This window comes from Gadus chalcogrammus, chromosome 7 (genome assembly GCF_026213295.1).
Source record: "Gadus chalcogrammus isolate NIFS_2021 chromosome 7, NIFS_Gcha_1.0, whole genome shotgun sequence".
NCBI lineage: Eukaryota > Metazoa > Chordata > Actinopteri > Gadiformes > Gadidae > Gadus > Gadus chalcogrammus.
Genome location: NC_079418.1, coordinates 21,442,354 through 21,460,899, shown reverse-complemented (window position 1 = coordinate 21,460,899; position 18,546 = coordinate 21,442,354). Strand labels below are relative to the sequence as shown.

The following is an 18,546-nucleotide window of genomic DNA, read 5'->3' as shown; positions in this document are numbered from 1 at the left end:
TGGTAGAGGAGGCGGTTTTGTGGCTGGTTTGCATCTACGATTTACATTACCGTCCAGAAGATGGCGGTAATATGCCATGTTGGTGTTTGCATTGCACCAAGGGGTACGTTTTTGAACATGTTGCAGTACTGAATCGCAATAACTGAATATAATCGGACTTCACTGATCAGACACCGAAACTTACTTAAGGTTAAAGGTCATACAGATTGAACCATCGACTATATAAAAAGAAAGTATATATATACGTCACACAGGTATATATTGAACGCGTTGTTTGTTAGAGATTAGAGGGAGTCGTCCTGGGAGAGTTGCGTCTCGCCTCGGAGTGGGGCGTGTGTCACCGGAAGTGCGTGCCAGCTGTGGTATTCAGAGCCAGTTGCCGTTTCACATTCGTCGTCGACTCTGCGAAGTACTTTGCGTTAAGGTCAGTATACTCGACTTAAACGATGGTTCTCATGTTTCACTGCTAATGCATTATTTTAGCATACGTATTGATAAGAGGTACATTGCAGAACAACGGTGGATCGATCACAACGTTGTCGTTGATTGTATACCTTGCGCAACTAGACAGCCTGGTTTGCTGTGCTGTGAGCTTCCTGGCTAAAGGAGTCATTATTGGTATGAGGCGTTTTTAAAAAAAACTTGATCTATCCATGGTTAACAGCCAGCCCGTACTTTTGTCAGATAAACGGACCAGATTAGATAAAACCTAGGATTGAGACTAGAATAAGTATTAATTAATCCATAAATGAAGTTCACTCTAGCTTTTACAAGCTTGCGGATGTTTGTTCGAGTGTTTACTTTCAGGGAAGGGAAGAGATTTTTATGATGCGTGTAGGCCTTAAAAATAAGCTAAACTTGGCGCTTCTCCATCTATTGCTTCATTGTGCTTCTTGAAGCCGGATCGACATCATTTGTTCACATATAAACACTTCGCTTCATCTTCTCTGTCAGACCCACGTGACTACGGCTTGAACACAGATCTCTGCACACAGCAATGATTAAAACATTTCCACTTATATTTTCCGGGAAACAACTGTTGTATGGGTGTATCCAAGAGGTGTGTTTTGAAACGACGCTGAAGTTGGCATCCGATTCGCAGCAACCGATTCGGCTTGAAAACCACTTAGAATCTTCAAATCGGTCCTGATTGAAAACCACTACACCTAGACTCTTCAAATTTGGACTAATGTCACAGTGATGTGACATTATGTAAAACATAGTTTCAGATTTGTGAGACCTTTACCCTATTTGTGAAAATGCAATACAGGCTTATTTGAATGCTTTTTAGGGGTCCAGACCGCATTGCATTTTCACAAATAGGTTAAAGGTTTCACAAATCTGAAACTATGTTTTACATAATCTATAGCCTCACTGTGATCATTAAGTCCAGATTTGAAGAGTCTAGGTGTAGTGGTTTTTAATCAGGATCAGTTCTAATGCGGTCTGGACCCCTAAAAAGCATTAAAATGTGCCTTTATTGCATTTTCACAAGTAGGGTAAAGGTTTCACAAATCTGAAACTATGTTTTACATAATGTATAGCCTCACTGTGATCATTTAGTCTAGATTTGAAGAGTCTAGGTGTAGTGGTTTTTAATCAGGACCCGTTCTAATGCAGTCTGGACCCCTAAAAAGCATTAAAATGTGCCTTTATTGCATTTTCACAAATAGAAAAAAGGTTTCACAAATCTGTAACTATGTTTATTATAATGTATAGCCTCACTGTGATAATTTAGTCCAGATTTGAAGAGTCTAGGTGTAGTGGTTTTCAATCAGGACCGATTTAAAGTGGACCAGCTGCTGAATCGGATGCTGCGAATCGGATGCCAACTTCAGCGTCGTTGTTTAGAAAGCGTTGACTGCAATGTAGTGAACTTAAGCAAACGTTATAACAATGTGATGATACATGATATGTTTCCTATCACAACATTTTAAGGGTTTATGGGTAACATAGTTTTGGCAATCTGTTGACTTCCTGTCTTACCCAACCGCCAGAGGTACTCGCTTGGATCACAGAACAAGTTTGCTAGACTGATAATTATGTTGATTGAAACGTGGTTCATCTTGCAGCATTACGTTGTTGCCTAATTTATGTTATTGTGCTCTCTGCATTGTTGAAGATGTCTTTAGCCAGAAGACTTATCGGTGGCTTCCTGGATATTGTGAGGTAAGCTTTTGTCTGTTATACTTTAATATTATAAAACCACATGTAGGGTACATCATTTAGATGTGATACAGAGATTACAACTGCTTTTCTGCTGAATGTAGACAATGACACATTTTCACCCTCTTTGCCCTTATAGCAACATCGATCCAGCTCAGTTTGTTCCCTCTGAACCTGTAAGTTGCAAGCATATCCACCTACGTTGCTAAGTATGCTACAAATTAGATGTCCATCAGTTTACTACAATGCTGTGAGCCCCTTATTTATGTCTGGGTATTATTAAAGCATAACTCATATTATCTTACACCAACTTTACACAAGAAAGCCATTTATATTATAAGCCATCTCTCTGTGGTTACTGAACGCTCACTGTTTAATGGCGTGTGTGCCCCCATCAGCCCCCACCACGCAGGCCGTTGGCGTACGCAGAGCACAATGAGTCCGAAGAGGATGCCAAGTTCCGCAGAGTCTTCAAGCAGCTCGCTGGAGAGGTGAGCATTGCCTGAATTGTCCCATGCATTTTTTATTTTTTTTTTAAAGCAGTTGAGCTAAGTGACAGCTAAATTACACGCGAGATTCTACAGGGAGGGCTGGCGTAAACCTCCTCAAACAAGCCTGTTTGAACATTGATTTGAGCACTCTCTCCGTGTAGGACATGGAGGTGAGCCCCAAGGAACTGATGGACATCCTGAACAAGATCATCTCTAAACGTAAGGGCCCTAGGACGCTAGAGTTTGATCTTACTTCAAAGCTGCTGTATGTAAGATTTGAGATTTGATTTTCAAACTCTTCCTCCCAAGAGGATAACAACCACCCCTCTCAACCTCCATATTTTTCTCTGCCATTGAGAGGTTCTTGTTTCTTGAGCCTTGAGATATGAGCAGGGAGTGGTCAGAAACCTGACTCATACAGAGGCAGGCGCAGCAAACTCAAAACAGATATTATCACAACGCATATCTATCACTAATGGCTGATGGAAGGCCATGCCCTTTCATACAAATAACACTCAAATAATGGCTATAAAATCGTACTTACAGCAACATATTCTATCACTGGTTTCTTACGAACGGATTGCTGTTGAAGTCCACACAAGACCCCGCAATGATGTCGGCCTTGGTTTGGGCTTTTAATTTCAGATGCCGCCCTGAAGACAGATGGCTTCAGCATTGAGTCCTGCCGGAGCATGGTGGCCGTCATGGATGTATCTTCCCCGCCGGCTTCATTTGCCATGATTAACGTGCCAACTGTCGTGTTTGACACCAAACAAATGTCTTCTTCAACTACTGTTTAATGTTTATTGATAACAGCAAATGGCTCACTCATGCACATAATACAGTACTTAAGGTGAGATCGACAAAATTCTGAATAGAGCTTGTTTAAACTGGATTGTCGCTGTGTAGAACCTCACTGTCATGTGTAAGGTTTTAAGTACACATGGTAGGGAAAGTGCTCTTTATTTTCCTTAACATTTCTATCTAGAGCGACAGCACCGGAAAACTTGGATTCCATGAGTTCAAATACCTCTGGAATAACATCAAGAAATGGCAGGCAAGTGTCATGGCTGTTTCTTAGTAGTGCTTGTGCCCCTCATGTTGCCTTACTGAGCGGGACCTTGATGTACCTTTTGACTATGTACACCAGGGCTGTCAAACATATGGCCCGCGGGCTGGATCCGGCCCGGTACACCATTACGCAGTTATTTTCTGGTTTGGTTGGCTTATACTGCACTGAGAGGAGTATCACGAGGTGTAAAATAGTTTTGACATATGATATATAAAATATATATTGGAACCTTGGGGTCATCAAATAATGTTGTACCTTAATTTCCAGTTTGATTAGAAACTTTGTCAGAGGGGTAATTAGAGTAGCTGTCATGTTGTAGTCAATTAGACGTATTTTCATTTAGGAATGGTAATAACTTCTCTTCTTTTAGGGAGTGTACCTGAACTTTGACCAGGATGGCTCTGGGGTCATCAGTGGAGAGGAGCTCCCCGGAGCTTTCACCGCCGCAGGTAAAACAAAAAGAATCCTCTCATTATGCAAATAGTTGACACCTCTTGGTTATTGAAATCCAATGTGCATTTCTGTGAACGATCCTATTGATATAACTCTTCTCCGCTTTGAATACATGCCGAGTGCCTTGACTCAAAAATGCCATGCAGTCCGGACAAGTCCTTTTGCCAGGCAAAACAGGCCACTGGCAGCCACCGGCCTTACCCACTGTGCCTGTTGTGCAGGGTTCCCCCTCAACGATCAGTTGTGTCAGATGATAGTCCGCAGATACAGTGATGAAAGCGGAAACCTGGACTTTGATAACTACATTGGATGCCTCGTCAGGCTGGATGCCATGTGTCGTAAGTGGTTTGAATCTTAACCTCGTTATTCAATTAAAACCTGCCGTATTTTTGTTACATAGAAGAGTTAAAGAGATCACCTTGGGAAACATGATGAATATTATTCTGATGTCATTTCTTCTGCTGTTTCAATTCAGGTGCCTTCAAAACCCTGGATAAAGATAACAATGGGACCATCAAGGTCAACGTTAAAGAGGTAATTTAAATCGAAAAGGTCCTCGGACATTTAAATTGTTTAACTTAAAAGGTGTTTAAGGTCATGGTGAAAAATGTCAAGTGGCTATCTTTTTAATGTGTTTTTCATCTTGTCGTTTCAGTGGCTCCAGTTGACCATGTACTCTTGAATGGGGAGAATTTTGCAATGGCCTACGACGGGGAACAACTTTATATATGCCGCGATGCCGTATAGATTTGACCTTTGCAGCGATTAACTGTTTATGAACCAATATGTGTGCAGGTTTTATTTTAATGTGGAAAACATATAGATAAATATCTTAGAATATTTTTTATACACGTCGTACTGCTCTGGTTTTTGGGAGAAAAAATATAGGTGTCAGCAATCATTTAAGAAAACCTAGAATTCGCACCAACCTTGTCTATTCAAAAAACAAAACCAAAAAGGGTGCCTTCAGTGTAAACCTGCACCCATAATGGTATCAGAAACGGACAAAATGATTCCCCCCCTCAATCATATAGCATGGATATCTGGTCTGCCATGCATGATTGGGGCTTTATTTGATAGTTTATTGCATCGCAGTTTTTTTTTTCATATATTCCGAGGTGGTGTGTATTTTTCTAGGGAATAAAGAGGGTTAGCCATACTAACACGTTTGCACTGACACAAGGAAGAGCCCCACTGATAATGAAACACAATAAATGGCAACCAGAACGCTTTTGCAAAACCAATGTATTATTTTTCAAATTATTCTTATGAACTAATATTGGTGCTTATCCCATAATAAACACAAACATTGACTGAGTAGTGAGCAACCATTTATGTCAATACAAATATTTAGTTTTTTCTGTTAGCAATGGTTTGGTTGGCATAGTTGATATTGTACCATCTGTGGAGCTTTTATACTTTTTTGTTTGTTATGGATTTGGTGCATGGCCACAGGATTTGCCATGTCTTTAGCTTGTTAGGGTTTGCAGTGTTTTTTGGAATGCCTACAAAGTTATAACAGCACAACATTAGAACTTAGGATATCACAACAAATGACCATGCCAATGCAGCGGAGAGGAGGGATGCCATTTAGAAATACACGGTCTTTGCCAAATTCACTGAACTGTTACCAAAATGTCTAATACTAATGTGTGCTATATTGGAAATAAAACACATTATTACATTAGTGTTCATCCTTCATTCAAGAAATAACCATCCTTGTTCAGGTAGTATAATTTGTGGAAATTACCTTTGGACTGTACATCTTACACTTTGGTTTGTGGCTTTAGATATTTTAATTCATCCTGTGCTCATAACATCCCTCGGTTTAATGTATGCCTTGAAGCAATTCTGTTAAATCTACTTAGTATAGATCTTGTATTGCATGGAGGCCATAGAACGAGCCATGTTCTGAAGCTTGTTATTATCCCAGGACATATACTGTATATATGTGTGTGTGTTCAACGTTATAAACTGGGAAGGCCTCGATCTCTTTCAAAGATTGTGTTCAGTATAGGCACGGGCCAGATTCGATGGATTATTTTTCTTTTGGTTCACAGTTTTCTCTGTCAAATTATTACAAGGGGTATACTTGGTTGTCGATGGACGCACTCGAGAAAGTGTTTGTAGGAGTTTCACTGCCTGCTATCTGGGTAGGTGTCTACAATTAGAATGCCCCTTGTTGAGTAGCTCTAGATTGCAGGGTGTTTGTAAGACGTTGGGTGGAATTATGGGAAGGCTTTGGCTGGTGTGTGTAAATAGTGGTCGTGCCTCAGCTTTCCGGCAGCCTGTCATGTCCTGATTGGAAATGGGCGTCGGCTGCAGTGGCTTGTAAGGCTGAGTGGGCGGTGATTGGGGTATATACTGCGGGCAGGGATCATTTCCCCATACTCTGTAGGTGGGGAGGAAACATCCTGTGTGAGACTACTCGTAGGGAGTAACATAGAGGGCCTGAAAGCCTGCAAGGGATGAATTGGTGGAGGCGCTGCGTTCCTCCACTATTTCCTCACTATCTTAGCCTATGGGACATGTTGGAGAGCTTACTGTGAGACCTCAGTATACCTATTTATGTTTGTGTTTAAGGCAAGGCAAGGCAAGGCAAGGCAACTTTATTTATATAGCACTTTTCATACACAAGGCAGACTCAAAGTGCTTCACATATAAACATTGTTATACATTAAAATAAAATAATAGATAAGTAAAAGAAAACATATGCAAAGAAATGAGTAAAATAGAAAGTTAAAAAGGCTTTTTAGTAAGTAAAGTGAGAAAATAAAGGGAAAGTTAAAAAGGCATTTTTAAAGTATTTAAGATTTAGCAGAAAGCTAAAGCAAACATAAAAGTCTTCAATCTTGTTTTGAAGGTGCTCAGAGTTGGGGCAAGTCTTAAATCCTCAGGGAGTTTATTCCAGCTATTTGTTGCATAGTAACTAAATCCTGCTTTCCCATGTTTCGTGTTTACTCGGGGGATAATTAACAGATTGGTCTCAGAAGATCTTAGTGTTCTAGAAGGCTTATGTAGTGGAAGCATATCAGTTAAATATTTTGGGCCTAATCGTTTTTTTTAGGGTCAGCCCAGCAAACGGAGGCTTTTGTGCGCCTTAGGGTGGCGCACAAACATTTGTTTACCGGTGGAAGGGATAGTGCCACTATCCAATGTTGTAAAATTAATGCACAACCGATCATTTGCAATGTTTGTAATTTTTAATGAACGTATATAATTGTATTTTATATGATATACGTATGTGTTCAAAGCACTGGTAGATTGTAGGCATATATGAATGAATGAATCAGATCAGTTCAATAATATATCCAAATAAATAAATGTTTATCATCTCTTTCTTTGTGTTTTCCCCCCTGCATAATAGTAATCAACCGTACTGTAAATGTGATGCATGAATTAAGTTCTCAGACAATTTCACTTAGTTTTATAAAAATTGAATGGATTTTCCTTTTAATAAAGACAATTCGATCAACCACAACAAAGCTTTTGTGACTTCCACAAAGAGGCTCCATGCGAAGGAGACATGACCGCATTCATAACAGACAAAAGTCAAATAAATATCGATCAGCTTGATATCTGCCATGTTTTATTCATAAGCGCACATGTGTTTACAACATGGTTTACAAGCGGACACGCAGTATTGAAAAGCGGAAGCGGAAGCGCTTCCAGACTACCAAGTCGTTCCCAAAGTCCGACGTTACAAACGCTAGGAAGCACTCGAGCTAGCACTCTAGTCTCGTGTTGCCAACTTAGCGATTTTGTCGCTATATTTAGCTAGTAATATTTTCTTTGTCTAAATAAAATAATCAATCGCTGTGTTACATTGACTCACACTGCCTCAGGTTCAGTCACTTCACCTCACCTCGTCAACTGTGTGTGTGTGTGTGTGTGTGTGTGTGTGTGTGTGTGTGTGTGTGTGTGTGTGTGTGTGTGTGTGTGTGTGTGTGTGTGTGTGTGTCTTTACCATGTCGCAGTCAAAACTTTATCAACAAAAATATAGGAAAGAGTGGGAAGCAAACACTGCTTTTAAGGGCTGGTTAAAGCCGTTTATTGTCCCGCTTGACGATAAACGAGCATACTGTAGCTATTGCAAGGTCGATTTCTGTGCCAAACTCAGTGATGTGAAGAAACACAGTTCTACCCAAAAGCATATTCAAAAGGCAAAGCCTTACAGTTCAGCTCAAACAACGCTGCCATTTATGGTAAGCAAAATTGGGACTAAGCAAAAAAATAAAATTGTGTTTTTTTCTTACACTTCCAGTTATGCAAATTAGGCGATGACGTCATCTGGCGACTTTTAGGAGAGCCAATAGCTACTTTCCTTCCTGAAGAGTTGGCAACACTCATCTCCATAGGACGCGACTAGCAAGGACGCGTCCTAGCAAGGCTGCAGCCTTCACTTTGGGAAGCAGCAGTGTGTTCTTTCTGATTAGCTCTTAATTGAGATCACCTGTCACGCACCCCTTTATTAAAGGTGACACAATGGGTTTGGTTTACTTTTCGCATCGGCCTGTGTCAATCGAGGTTGAGTTTAGTGAGGGTTGAAAGTTTTCGATCTAGATTGTAGATTGCAGATCACTATTGTCACTTTATACAAACTGAAAGTATGCGTTGTTGCGTGTTTGTTTTTGTGGGCATTTGACTGAACAGCCCAGACAAATATTGCTACCAACATGGCACTTCGAAACAGACCACCGCAGTGAGTAAAAGTTATTTTCCTTTATTAAATGTTGACGTTTTTGGGCTGTCTCCTCAGACACAAGCCATCAGTATCCCTGCTCTTTGCACCTTGACATGCATGTCGCTGCTGTTTGTTAACCTAGCTTTGCTGATTTGTATCTTGTGATGTGTGTGTGTTTTTCTTAACAGGTGTTGGATGACTGACAAGATCTATGGGGGGGCCCCCTTTGGGCCCCCCCATACCAACTTAGTCTTCAAAGGAATCTAGTGCCATGGGACTCCAGTGTCTTCAAAACATCCTCGGAATACATGTGTATGAATGGTCCACCGAAGGGTTGATCTGGAAGCCATCTTTCGGTCTTGGTCAGGATTTGTTACAGTTGCCCTTCAATGTAGCAGGCTACGGGTTTCTGAAGAAGCCTGCTTTACGTAGCATTGGAGTACAAATATTGTGCAAAATGCTCATGTAATTGCACTAGCACTAGTAACCTGTAGTTTAGCTTAGTTTAACGTCATTCTGTGCGTTCTGTCAAATGTGTGGCTTACTTTAAGTACACTGGGCCCTCTGGTAAACCACGTCGGAACACCCCTGGACAAGGTGATTAGTCACTGGGTGTGTGCTAAAGTTTTGTTCCATTTTTCACTAGTTGGTTAAGGTTTGGTAGAATTGTTTGGATGCTAGCGACGTGATGGCGTATGTACAAGAGCCTACCGTGGCCAGGCCACAGTTGCGACGGCCACGGCCAGATGGCCTAGTGTGAGTGCAACCTTGATTGCATTTGTATACTGTTTATCATTGGATGTTTATGCAATTTGGCTTAATTCATCCGCAGTAAAGCTGCATTTGACTGTTCCAGGGTCGTTTTGTACAGGCTTTCAATTGGCCATGTTGACTAGTTTGTGGGAAGGTTTTTTTTTTTTTTTTTACCTTTGCTTACAATCCTACGGTTGTGACCACTTATGCAACTGGGCTGTGAACCTTGCAATTCTAGTTGCATATTTGTGTACGCAAGCTTGTCCATTTCTATCGCCATCACTAACACTAGCTTCAGCATTTCCTAGGCCATTAGCTGACTTGTGTATTGGAGCGATGATTTGGGTATTTTAAGATGCTTGAAAACCTAAAATAAAGCAAAATGCGTGTCTGGTGTGCAAGAGCCAATTTGTTGGCTTGCAGTAGTCGAGGAGTTGCCGTAGGTCGTAAGCCATCTGGAGGTTGTGGCAATGGAGGCTTGTGGTGGATCTGCCATCCAAGAAAGGTTAATTCTTCTGAAGCATGATTAATAGTTTAGTAAATTGAATCTATTCATATAGAACTATAAAATCCAAGACTGCAGACAGTAACTTGGATCGCAATATGTGGAAAGTATTAGTCTTCATTTGTAACAACAGAATAATTAACATGACTAACTGGGTTTCTTCCATTTTCTAACTAGGGGGACTTGACTGGTGAGTCTACTGGATTAATCAGTAGCGGTACTTTGCCCAACAGATTTGATGGCATGACTACAGGGTGACAAAGACAATTATTCCCTGCCTATCAAAAGAGACTTCTAAAACATATCTGCTAGAACAGTTCTTTTACTTTTTGTATAATTTGGTCATGCTGCGAATTTACTTTTTTGTAGTTGCTCCATATTTAGTTATTTGACAGCCTCGCCTGCTAGAAAAGTCTATTCAAATCGGCTAAATATAATGAACTAAATTAATAGCCATGAAATGTTGTCACTCATACTAATGGCAAATACCCTCTGTCAGTTGGTGGTTCAACACTGATGTCTCTCTAGGCTTGAGGGAGAGCTCACAAGTAAATTACACGAATGTCCTGGAGGAATTGGCAATACACTTTTATTTAGTCTACCTGACCAGGGACATCTTTGAACTATAGGTCACCTAACCCAAACTTTTCACTCTTAGGTTGTCCTTTTCTCTTGTTTTAACCCGAAAGGGCTGAAATATCAACATTTCAGGTATTCTGTTTGGATAATGTGCAAAACTTTTGGCTTCACTAATAAAAAAAATTAACGAATGTATTTTTCTTATTGTGGTTAAACTATTTAAAGATTTGTATGCAAAATATTTCTGCTCAATTTGTGGTCAATGAAACTCTGAATTTTTTTAATTTGATAAAACGCAACTATGGGTTAAAGGTATTTGCTTCGGGCATCTTTTGATATTTTTAGAATCTAGCTCCATTGCTGTTAGAAATGGTGTCTCCCAGTACTGCAAAGTGCTTCCACAAGTTTAAAAAATGGGCAGAAAAGGAACTGCCAACTAAATCTATTTAACATGGGTAGAAAGTTTCCATGGAAGCTTTTGGCTGCTGGTTCCCAACACAGCTCCACTGTTAGCCTGTGACCTTGCGTTTAACTTTTTTTGACTTTTGGTGACTTTCAGAAAAGAGAAATGAACTGGTTAATACAATAAACAAGACCATTTCATGGTACCATTTTTGAACTGTTTGTGGATATTGCATTAAATCCATATGCTTGAAACTTTTCAATCATGCATATCAACGAAACGATGGAATGAAATAAATAGTTCAAGCAATTTGTGGCACTTGGCTGCTTTTACATTATTACTAATTTTGGGGGTTATTTCAGTCTCTCCAACCTGCAGGTCATGCGAAGAATCATGTGAATGTGAATATTCTATAAATGTCTTGATATCATCTTTCGTCTCAACATTTCTGCTGCCGCCGCTGTTAAAGCGTATGAGTCCTTTGAGACCCCCTTTGATAAAAGGGGTTCTCAAATGTTGACCCTCAGTCACCTATTGCATCACTTCCTTTAGGGCTTCGGCCTCCTAATTGATCATTATAGTATAATTGAATGCCCTCTTTCATATATATGATACCTCCACCACTGGGACGTGGCAACAACAATTCTCCAAATCCATATGGGGGGATGCTTGTGGACAGTAGGGGTGTATACTCGACATAAATAGGAAGCAAACTCATCTCACAAATGAGTAATGACATCTCACAAATATTTATTTAATAAATTGATTCAATTTATAATAATCCAAAATCCAATGGCAAAACCTCCTATTTACTTCTACGCAAAAATCGTCATATTGCGTCATCTTAAACAGGAAGTGTTGGAGATCGATACGGATCTCTCCAGTCTCCATAAAATAAGGGAATGATGCACGACAATTCAAAAATATGAGTGGGTTATTAACGATACAAAGCTTAATGACAATGGGTGAAGTTTCCCTTTAAGATCCAAAAGAAACGCGGAAGAGTGCGCAGAAGACAACTACGCAGGTTTGTGCGCAGATGGTAAGTGCGCAGAAGAGCAGAATTTGGACATGCTTGGTGAGGGACATTCGCGTTGTCTCTAGAAAGTAAAAGCATATATTTTCGTTTATTTTATACTAATCACGCTTACGGACAGAAGCACATGCTAAGGTTTTTTTCCAAGGTAAGCCATTATTATTCACGTTCCATTCAGAACCCGATTTGATTTGTGTTATCCTAGTTTTCAACCATAATGTTAGCCATGTTAGCTAACAACACGGAGCTCAGACTACAAAGTCGGTAGTTACAATGCATTGTTTACGTTTTAATGTAACTGCATTGTAACGCAATCAACGCAAATATTGGGTGATAGTTGTAAGTTCAACACTTTTTTTTTTTTTTAAATTTTAAATTAGGCTTAGCTTGTTGAAGGAGTGTCCAGCTAGCATGGGATCTATCTGAGCTGGGAAAACCAATTTTTTCCACACAAATAGCCTCCTCTCTATCCACTTTGACCCCCAATAACGCAAACGTGTTTATATGACCGCATGTCTTTGTCCTTTGTAAATGCACAACCAACAATCTTGGTTGAGGGCTATAGTATTTATCTTACTTAGCCAGCGAGTTGGGATGGAATAGGGATTGTCGGAAAAACAATCATGTACGATACAAAACATGTCCAATGCAGGTTTGACCTACATGTACATGTTTCGTACATTTACAATACAAATTAGAATCGATGTTGTATACTGACTGCTAAATTGCTTTACGCCTTAAAATCGCATGATGATACAGTAGGGGGTACTAGCTCATGAATCGCTTTTACAGTAAATCGGAGTAGGCATAAAGAGAAAAGAAAAACTCCCCTAATTACATATAGTAGCCTTCATATTTATCCGGTATAACAGAATAATGAATTAAACCCAGACGATGTGATGGCTACAAATTGCACACAACATTTTGCAATAACGTTTTATTAGAACATATCTGTTGGAATGCAACAGACTGGAATCACTGATCACACTCCAACCTCTGCACTAGCGCACATCAGCTCTGTGCAAACACACACATCAACATAGTGCACCCCACACACACCTGAGTGCCACTGCTGGAAAATATCATATGGGAATCACTGACGTTTGAAGTCTTAAGAATGAAGCAGTCAGCAGCACAATATCTCACTCCTTTTCTTGGCCTATGATTTACATTTTTCAGTTGCCTGCTTCCACAGGCCTCACGTGGAGGTACAGGCGAAAGAACACATTCCTGATCAACACAGCCTGAAGGATGGCTTCAAAGATCTACTACACCGGAGAGGGTGGTGTACGCTTCAAGAAAAGGAAAGCACGGTTCAGTTTCAGTGAAGTACACATAATGTTGGATGAAGTGAAAAAACATCACCATATACTTGTTGGTAAGTAAGAGCAGTTCATTTGTTTTTGCTTACTTTTGTAGTTTTGATTTGGTTAGCCTTTGGCTTTTCATGAAAAGCTTCTGAAGTTGTGCTATTTATATTTTCTTCCTTGAAAATGAAATGGTGCTGCTGGGTTTTTGATTGAATAACTAACCCCTCTTTTAATCTTTCTATTTGGATTTTCTCAGATAGTTTCCATAGTTCATACCTCCTAAAATGTGGGTGGCAGCAATATGCTTGAAGTACCAAAGTACTAACACTTAATTGAGCCAGAGAACGTATATAGAACCTATAGTTAATGATCCGATGAGTTGATCCATTTTAACTGTTGCTTATGTTTCGGCAGGGAGACGTAATCATAGCGTGGACAGCAACCTGAGAAAGCGCACGTGGGCTACAGTAACCGCGGCCGTCAATGAGATCGGCGAGTGCCAGCGCGAGGTCATCGAGGTGGTCAAGAAGTGGTCGGACCTCAAGTGCGACACCCGCAGGAAGCTGATGGCCATGCGTACCTCGAGCCCGGGCAACCAAAGCCTCGGCTTCCGCAGAACCCGGGACCTGAGCGCCACGGAGAAAATTGTGCACCAGATCCTACAGATGGACCACAAGAACCCGAGAAGCCTGGAGGAACACAGTCCAGTGGGCGAGGAGGGGCTGGACGGGCTGGATGATCGGGGGGAGTCTTCTCTCATGGGAGACGAGGACTGGAACCCAGCTGGTACTCCCCCTGACTTAGACGTGCGGTCGCCTATTGCCTCGTACTTGCTGGACACGCGTGCCATCCGAAACCTTCAAGAAGATCCATCGGTCGCCGCATGTAAGTGCTTCTTTGGTTCCTCATTTAGATGTTTTCCGTCAGACTCTATGAACAGACATTTAGTATTTTAGTAAAAAGTCCTCATCTAAAATGTAAAGCAAAGCGACATTGAGTCTTTTAATTGTTCTCAGCGTTGTGCACGGCTCCTCACCTCAGTCAATCTCCCTCTTTCTCCCGCCTCGTCTCAGACTCGAAAGCGCCGTCGCCAGACCACTTCCGCCGTCCGCCCCCGCCGCAAGCCACGTTGGCCCCCCTCTCCTCCTTAGCGGCGGTGGCGCCGTTGCCCTCGGCGTCCTCCTCTTCCTTCTCGGCCGTCCTGCCCGAGACGCCGGCCCCCCCACTGGACGCGCAGGGCTCCATGCTGCAGAGTGCGGCGCTCAGCCTGCAGGAGCAGCACACCGCCAACGTGCTGCTGGAGACGGTGTCGCGCTCCCTGGAGCTGCTGGCCGAGTCGCTGCAGCAGCTGGCCGAGAGCCAGCACTCGTTTGTGCGGCAGTCCCTGCAGCTGCAGCGCGAGACGGTGGACGTGCTCCGGAACTTTGCGGGCGGCGCCGTCGCCCTCATGCACGACAAACTCAACGGAAAGCCGCCACTGTAGCGGACGCCGGGGGTGGGGGGGGTGGGCGTTAAGGAACGACAAAAGGGCCACGCGGTTAAGTGTTTTTAATTTGCGGCCGTTGGACCCAAATAGTCTGGTACTCGAGGCCGCAAAGACCGACGTCAAAATCCAACGATGACTAGTGCAGGGGTGCCCAACCAGTCGATCGCGGCCTACCAGTAGACCGCCGACAGATCCCAAGTCGACCGCGAGGGGTGAAGAAGAAAACTTTTTTTCTTTTTTAATAAAATGAAATTTGCGCGGTTGCACATGCGCTGTCAACAGCAGTTGAAAGCCGTCAACAGTAGTTACGCACTCCTAAACGTTGGCATGGCTGAGGGGAAACGAGCTAAGACCTACCATTTTCACCCTGAGTGGGAGGAAGATTATTGATTATTGTTGAGAAGGTGCCGTGCGCAGACGGAATGAAACCCCCACCGAAGTCCGTAGGTTCACGATGGGCCCCCCCCCCCCCCCCCCCCCCCCGCTTGAAGGTAGGTTTGCAATGATGACACTAGGCTGGTAGATCTCGGGATGTTGGCTACTTGACAAGTAGATCTTGGGTCAAAAAGGTTGGGCACCCCTGACTTAGTGGAATCCCCTAACCGTACAGTTTATACTGCTTCCAGAACCATGGGATGAGGAACTTTGAATGAATGTCCACCAGTGTTGAATATCCAACCTGTGGAATAGTAATGGAGGAGTAACTGTGTGTGTCTCACTGCTAGCTACGTTTCCCCAGACATTAATATTTGTAGGGATACAGATGAGGTGTATTTTTTAATGCAATCTTTCAATGTGAGCAACGATTGTTTGCTATGTCGAGTGTTGATTTTTTTACACTTTATATACATTCTTTCTGACTGTGACCATTATATGGTCAGTATTTTTGTGCCAGGCAGATTTACGTGTGCATTTCTAAGCAAGGCAGGATTTTTATGTACTTTAAGGTGGGGGATTTTTAATGATTCAAAACAATGCTATACCTTAAGTGGAAGGTTAATAATAATAAGGTCAAAAGGATATGAGGAACTATATCATATTTACAGATGATTAAACACTGAAGTCCATTGTTTCAATACAGTTTTGGAGTTCTGCACATTGAGTTCTTTGACTTTTACACTTTCATTGTTTGTTAATTTCAACAAGCTATTGATTTGAAGTTCCTTGCAAACAATAAAATCCTGATAGACCTCAATTTCTGAATCATGTCACATTTTGAACCACATAGGGTGGCATATGAAATGCATAGGGGGGCACAATTATTATTAGCCTACAGTACGTATATTTTGAATAATCCTATCCTCTATTCGCGCAGCACATAATCATTACGTTAAACATACCGTAACCAACAGCAATATGACCCGGTAGTCTATAGCCTACATCACATCGTTCCTCATCATTTAAAGCATTACATTACATAGAAGCAATGCTATGAATATATATCCATAAAACAGTGGACTATACAACATATTAGGTGTAAAAGAAGTGAACAGGGATATGCATTGCCATTAGACACACATACACACACACAAGGTAGTATAGGCCTACTTTGAGTGGAGTCAGCGCTGTCCTCCCTGCTGTCAGTACAGCGGGAGGCGGCGTTCCTCCGAGCTGAACCTCCTCATCAACATATCCTTTCACTCGGACGTAAACTTGTGAGTCAGGTCCTTTCAAAAGCAAGCTGAATCAGCTAGCCTTGCGTCTGTGCAGCATACTTCGCCGATGCTCTGAGAAGACGTTTTTCAGTGTGGAAAATTAGTTTTCACACATTGCTGTGGAAGCTCCTAAAGTTAGGGCACGGGTGTAGGCTGTGAGAACAGCCTACATAGCCTGGAGTGCAGTTGAATGTGGTAAGGATGTTTGCTATTTTCCGTCTTCGGGGGGAATCGGGGTGTCATTCATTTTCTTAACCAGGAACTCACGAGCCACAGTATATTCAGATTCAGCCACATCAGTTCCAGCTAATAGCAGGAGAGGGGTTACCTTTGATGGGTCCAGGAAATTATCCCCGGCCTCTGGGTTCATAGCAGCCAGTGCGCCAATGAGCTCGCTACTGCACTCTCCAAAACGCGCATCCATCTCTCCTTGCACAGCATCAATAACTGTAAAATACTCTCTTGAACTCAGTCTTTTCGTCTATGTCACTTTGTGGCTGACCAACTGTTGCTTCAACTGTAAATCCACGGAGGTTCTTGTTAATTGACCGTCTTCTCTTGGTTGGACCGGGGTCGGACACCGGCACAGCCTCCGTGGCCGTGGCTGGAGGAGCGCAGAGATCCCACAGTGTCTTCACACAGTCTGAAGCGCTGTTCACAAGTGTGCAAGTGTGACCTTGGTGAACAAGTCCATATCATCGGCTTGTGGTAGTCTGTTAGGCGGCTCAAAAAGTGACAACCGTTTCTTAACAAGGTGCGCAGTGAAAAGAAAACGCTGCAGCGTAATGTAACGAAGCAGCCCCGTAGCCTCGACGCGAACCTCGGCTCCAAGGCCTTGTGTGTTTTCCACCTCGGTCAGTAATGTGAATATTTCGTAAAAACTTTTCACCACAACTTTTACCGTTGCTAAGTGGCCAGTCCATCTCTGGTCCAAGAGACGTTTCAGGGTTTCACCTTTGTACAGAACAGCCACGGTTGGCTTCCTGATGAAGTTGTACATGAATCACAACCAAATTAAGTTGGTGATTAAAGCAATGAATATATGGTGTGTTACGATCCAGCTTGTTTTGGAGCAATTTCTGCACACCACCATGCCTGCCAGACATGAGTGATACGCCATCATAAACCTGACTCAGAATTTTGTCTGTGCTGAGTCCTGCGCTGGTGAGCTCATCAATGATGACACCTGTCAGAGCCTCGGCATCACCTTTCTCAGGTGTGGCCATTACCAAGAGGCATTCACACACACCATCGTTTTCGTCAACAAAACACACAACTACAGATATATTTTCTTGGCCCAAAGGATCCCGTGTGCCATCCACTTTAATTGAATACCAGCTATCGCCGACTTGCCCACTATCTCCTCTGTCACAAGTTTGCTCATCATTTCAATAATCTCGTTTTGTATCTGTGGGCTGGTATAACGTGCATTCTGTGGGATTGTTTTTTGTTATCCTTATCAGTACTGGATCTTTGCGCATTGTGTACTCGAAGAGAGACAACAGCCCCATGGAACTATTTTCATCTAGCACACTGGCAAAACCAGCATTATGTCCACGTAACGGCATATGTAGTTATAGACGACGTGTACAGTCGTGATAAACGCATGATAAACGCAACTTTACTTTGTTACCGTAATTACCAAAATGATTTGGGTGTCTTCCAGCAGGGGGCGCCCCTATCTAATGATCGGTGAACCTGCCGTTTCTGCAAGTTTTTTCATTTCTGTGGTCTATTATTTATTATTTTAGAAGTAAGATCAATTGGGTAAACAAATGACTAAATTGAAATATATTTGGTGTGCAGTATGAACTGTGTTCTAGCATATCAGTGATGCCAGTAGAAAACTAAAGAGCGAAACCAAATTAAACAGGCAGCAGAAAAATAATTTGTATGTTCTGTCATGTAAAAAAGCCACACCACATAAAAAGCCAAGTCACACACAAACATTTT

General features: G+C 42.1%; 2 protein-coding genes and 1 long non-coding RNA gene across 4 annotated transcripts; all 3 read left to right on the top strand.

The window, feature by feature from the left end:
- Positions 1-274: 274 nt before the first annotated feature.
- Positions 275-5,422, top strand: capns1a (calpain, small subunit 1 a). The gene is made up of 11 exons (XM_056594271.1): positions 275-424; positions 2,123-2,169; positions 2,306-2,342; positions 2,565-2,657; positions 2,819-2,876; positions 3,303-3,367; positions 3,646-3,714; positions 4,100-4,178; positions 4,404-4,520; positions 4,658-4,716; positions 4,838-5,422. Exons 2-11 carry the CDS (start codon positions 2,123-2,125, stop codon positions 4,862-4,864), a joined length of 651 nt encoding a protein of 216 aa, XP_056450246.1. The 5' UTR covers positions 275-424; the 3' UTR covers positions 4,865-5,422.
- A 3,153-nt stretch (positions 5,423-8,575) lies between these two features.
- Positions 8,576-10,070, top strand: LOC130385658 (uncharacterized). Its single transcript, XR_008896047.1, has 2 exons — positions 8,576-8,884; positions 9,055-10,070. It is a non-coding gene; the product is annotated as an uncharacterized LOC130385658 (long non-coding RNA).
- A 2,067-nt stretch (positions 10,071-12,137) lies between these two features.
- On the top strand, positions 12,138-17,978 carry zgc:153990 (uncharacterized protein LOC768125 homolog). 2 transcript variants are annotated; one of them, XM_056594262.1, is made up of 4 exons: positions 12,138-12,290; positions 13,322-13,520; positions 13,867-14,337; positions 14,526-17,978. In XM_056594262.1, exons 2-4 carry the CDS (start codon positions 13,394-13,396, stop codon positions 14,933-14,935), a joined length of 1,008 nt encoding a protein of 335 aa, XP_056450237.1. In that variant the 5' UTR covers positions 12,138-12,290; positions 13,322-13,393; the 3' UTR covers positions 14,936-17,978. The 2 variants fall into 2 exon arrangements, with proteins under 2 accessions (XP_056450237.1, XP_056450238.1); XM_056594263.1 differs by having other exon boundaries at positions 13,338-13,520; positions 14,526-15,404.
- The last annotated feature ends 568 nt before the right edge of the window (positions 17,979-18,546 follow it).

What these genes read in the sequence shown, in the direction of transcription:
- zgc:153990 (XM_056594262.1), top strand. Translation starts at nt 13,394, where the DNA reads ATGGCTTCAAAGATCTACTACACCGGAGAGGGTGGTGTACGCTTCAAG. An exon ending in ACATCACCATATACTTGTTG is followed by an intron (nt 13,521 to 13,866) that starts GTAAGTAAGAGC and finishes ATGTTTCGGCAG; the next exon opens with GGAGACGTAATCATAGCGTG. An exon ending in AGATCCATCGGTCGCCGCAT is followed by an intron (nt 14,338 to 14,525) that starts GTAAGTGCTTCT and finishes GCCTCGTCTCAG; the next exon opens with ACTCGAAAGCGCCGTCGCCA.
- capns1a (XM_056594271.1), top strand. Translation starts at nt 2,123, where the DNA reads ATGTCTTTAGCCAGAAGACTTATCGGTGGCTTCCTGGATATTGTGAG. An exon ending in GGCTTCCTGGATATTGTGAG is followed by an intron (nt 2,170 to 2,305) that starts GTAAGCTTTTGT and finishes TTGCCCTTATAG; the next exon opens with CAACATCGATCCAGCTCAGT. An exon ending in CAGGCTGGATGCCATGTGTC is followed by an intron (nt 4,521 to 4,657) that starts GTAAGTGGTTTG and finishes GTTTCAATTCAG; the next exon opens with GTGCCTTCAAAACCCTGGAT.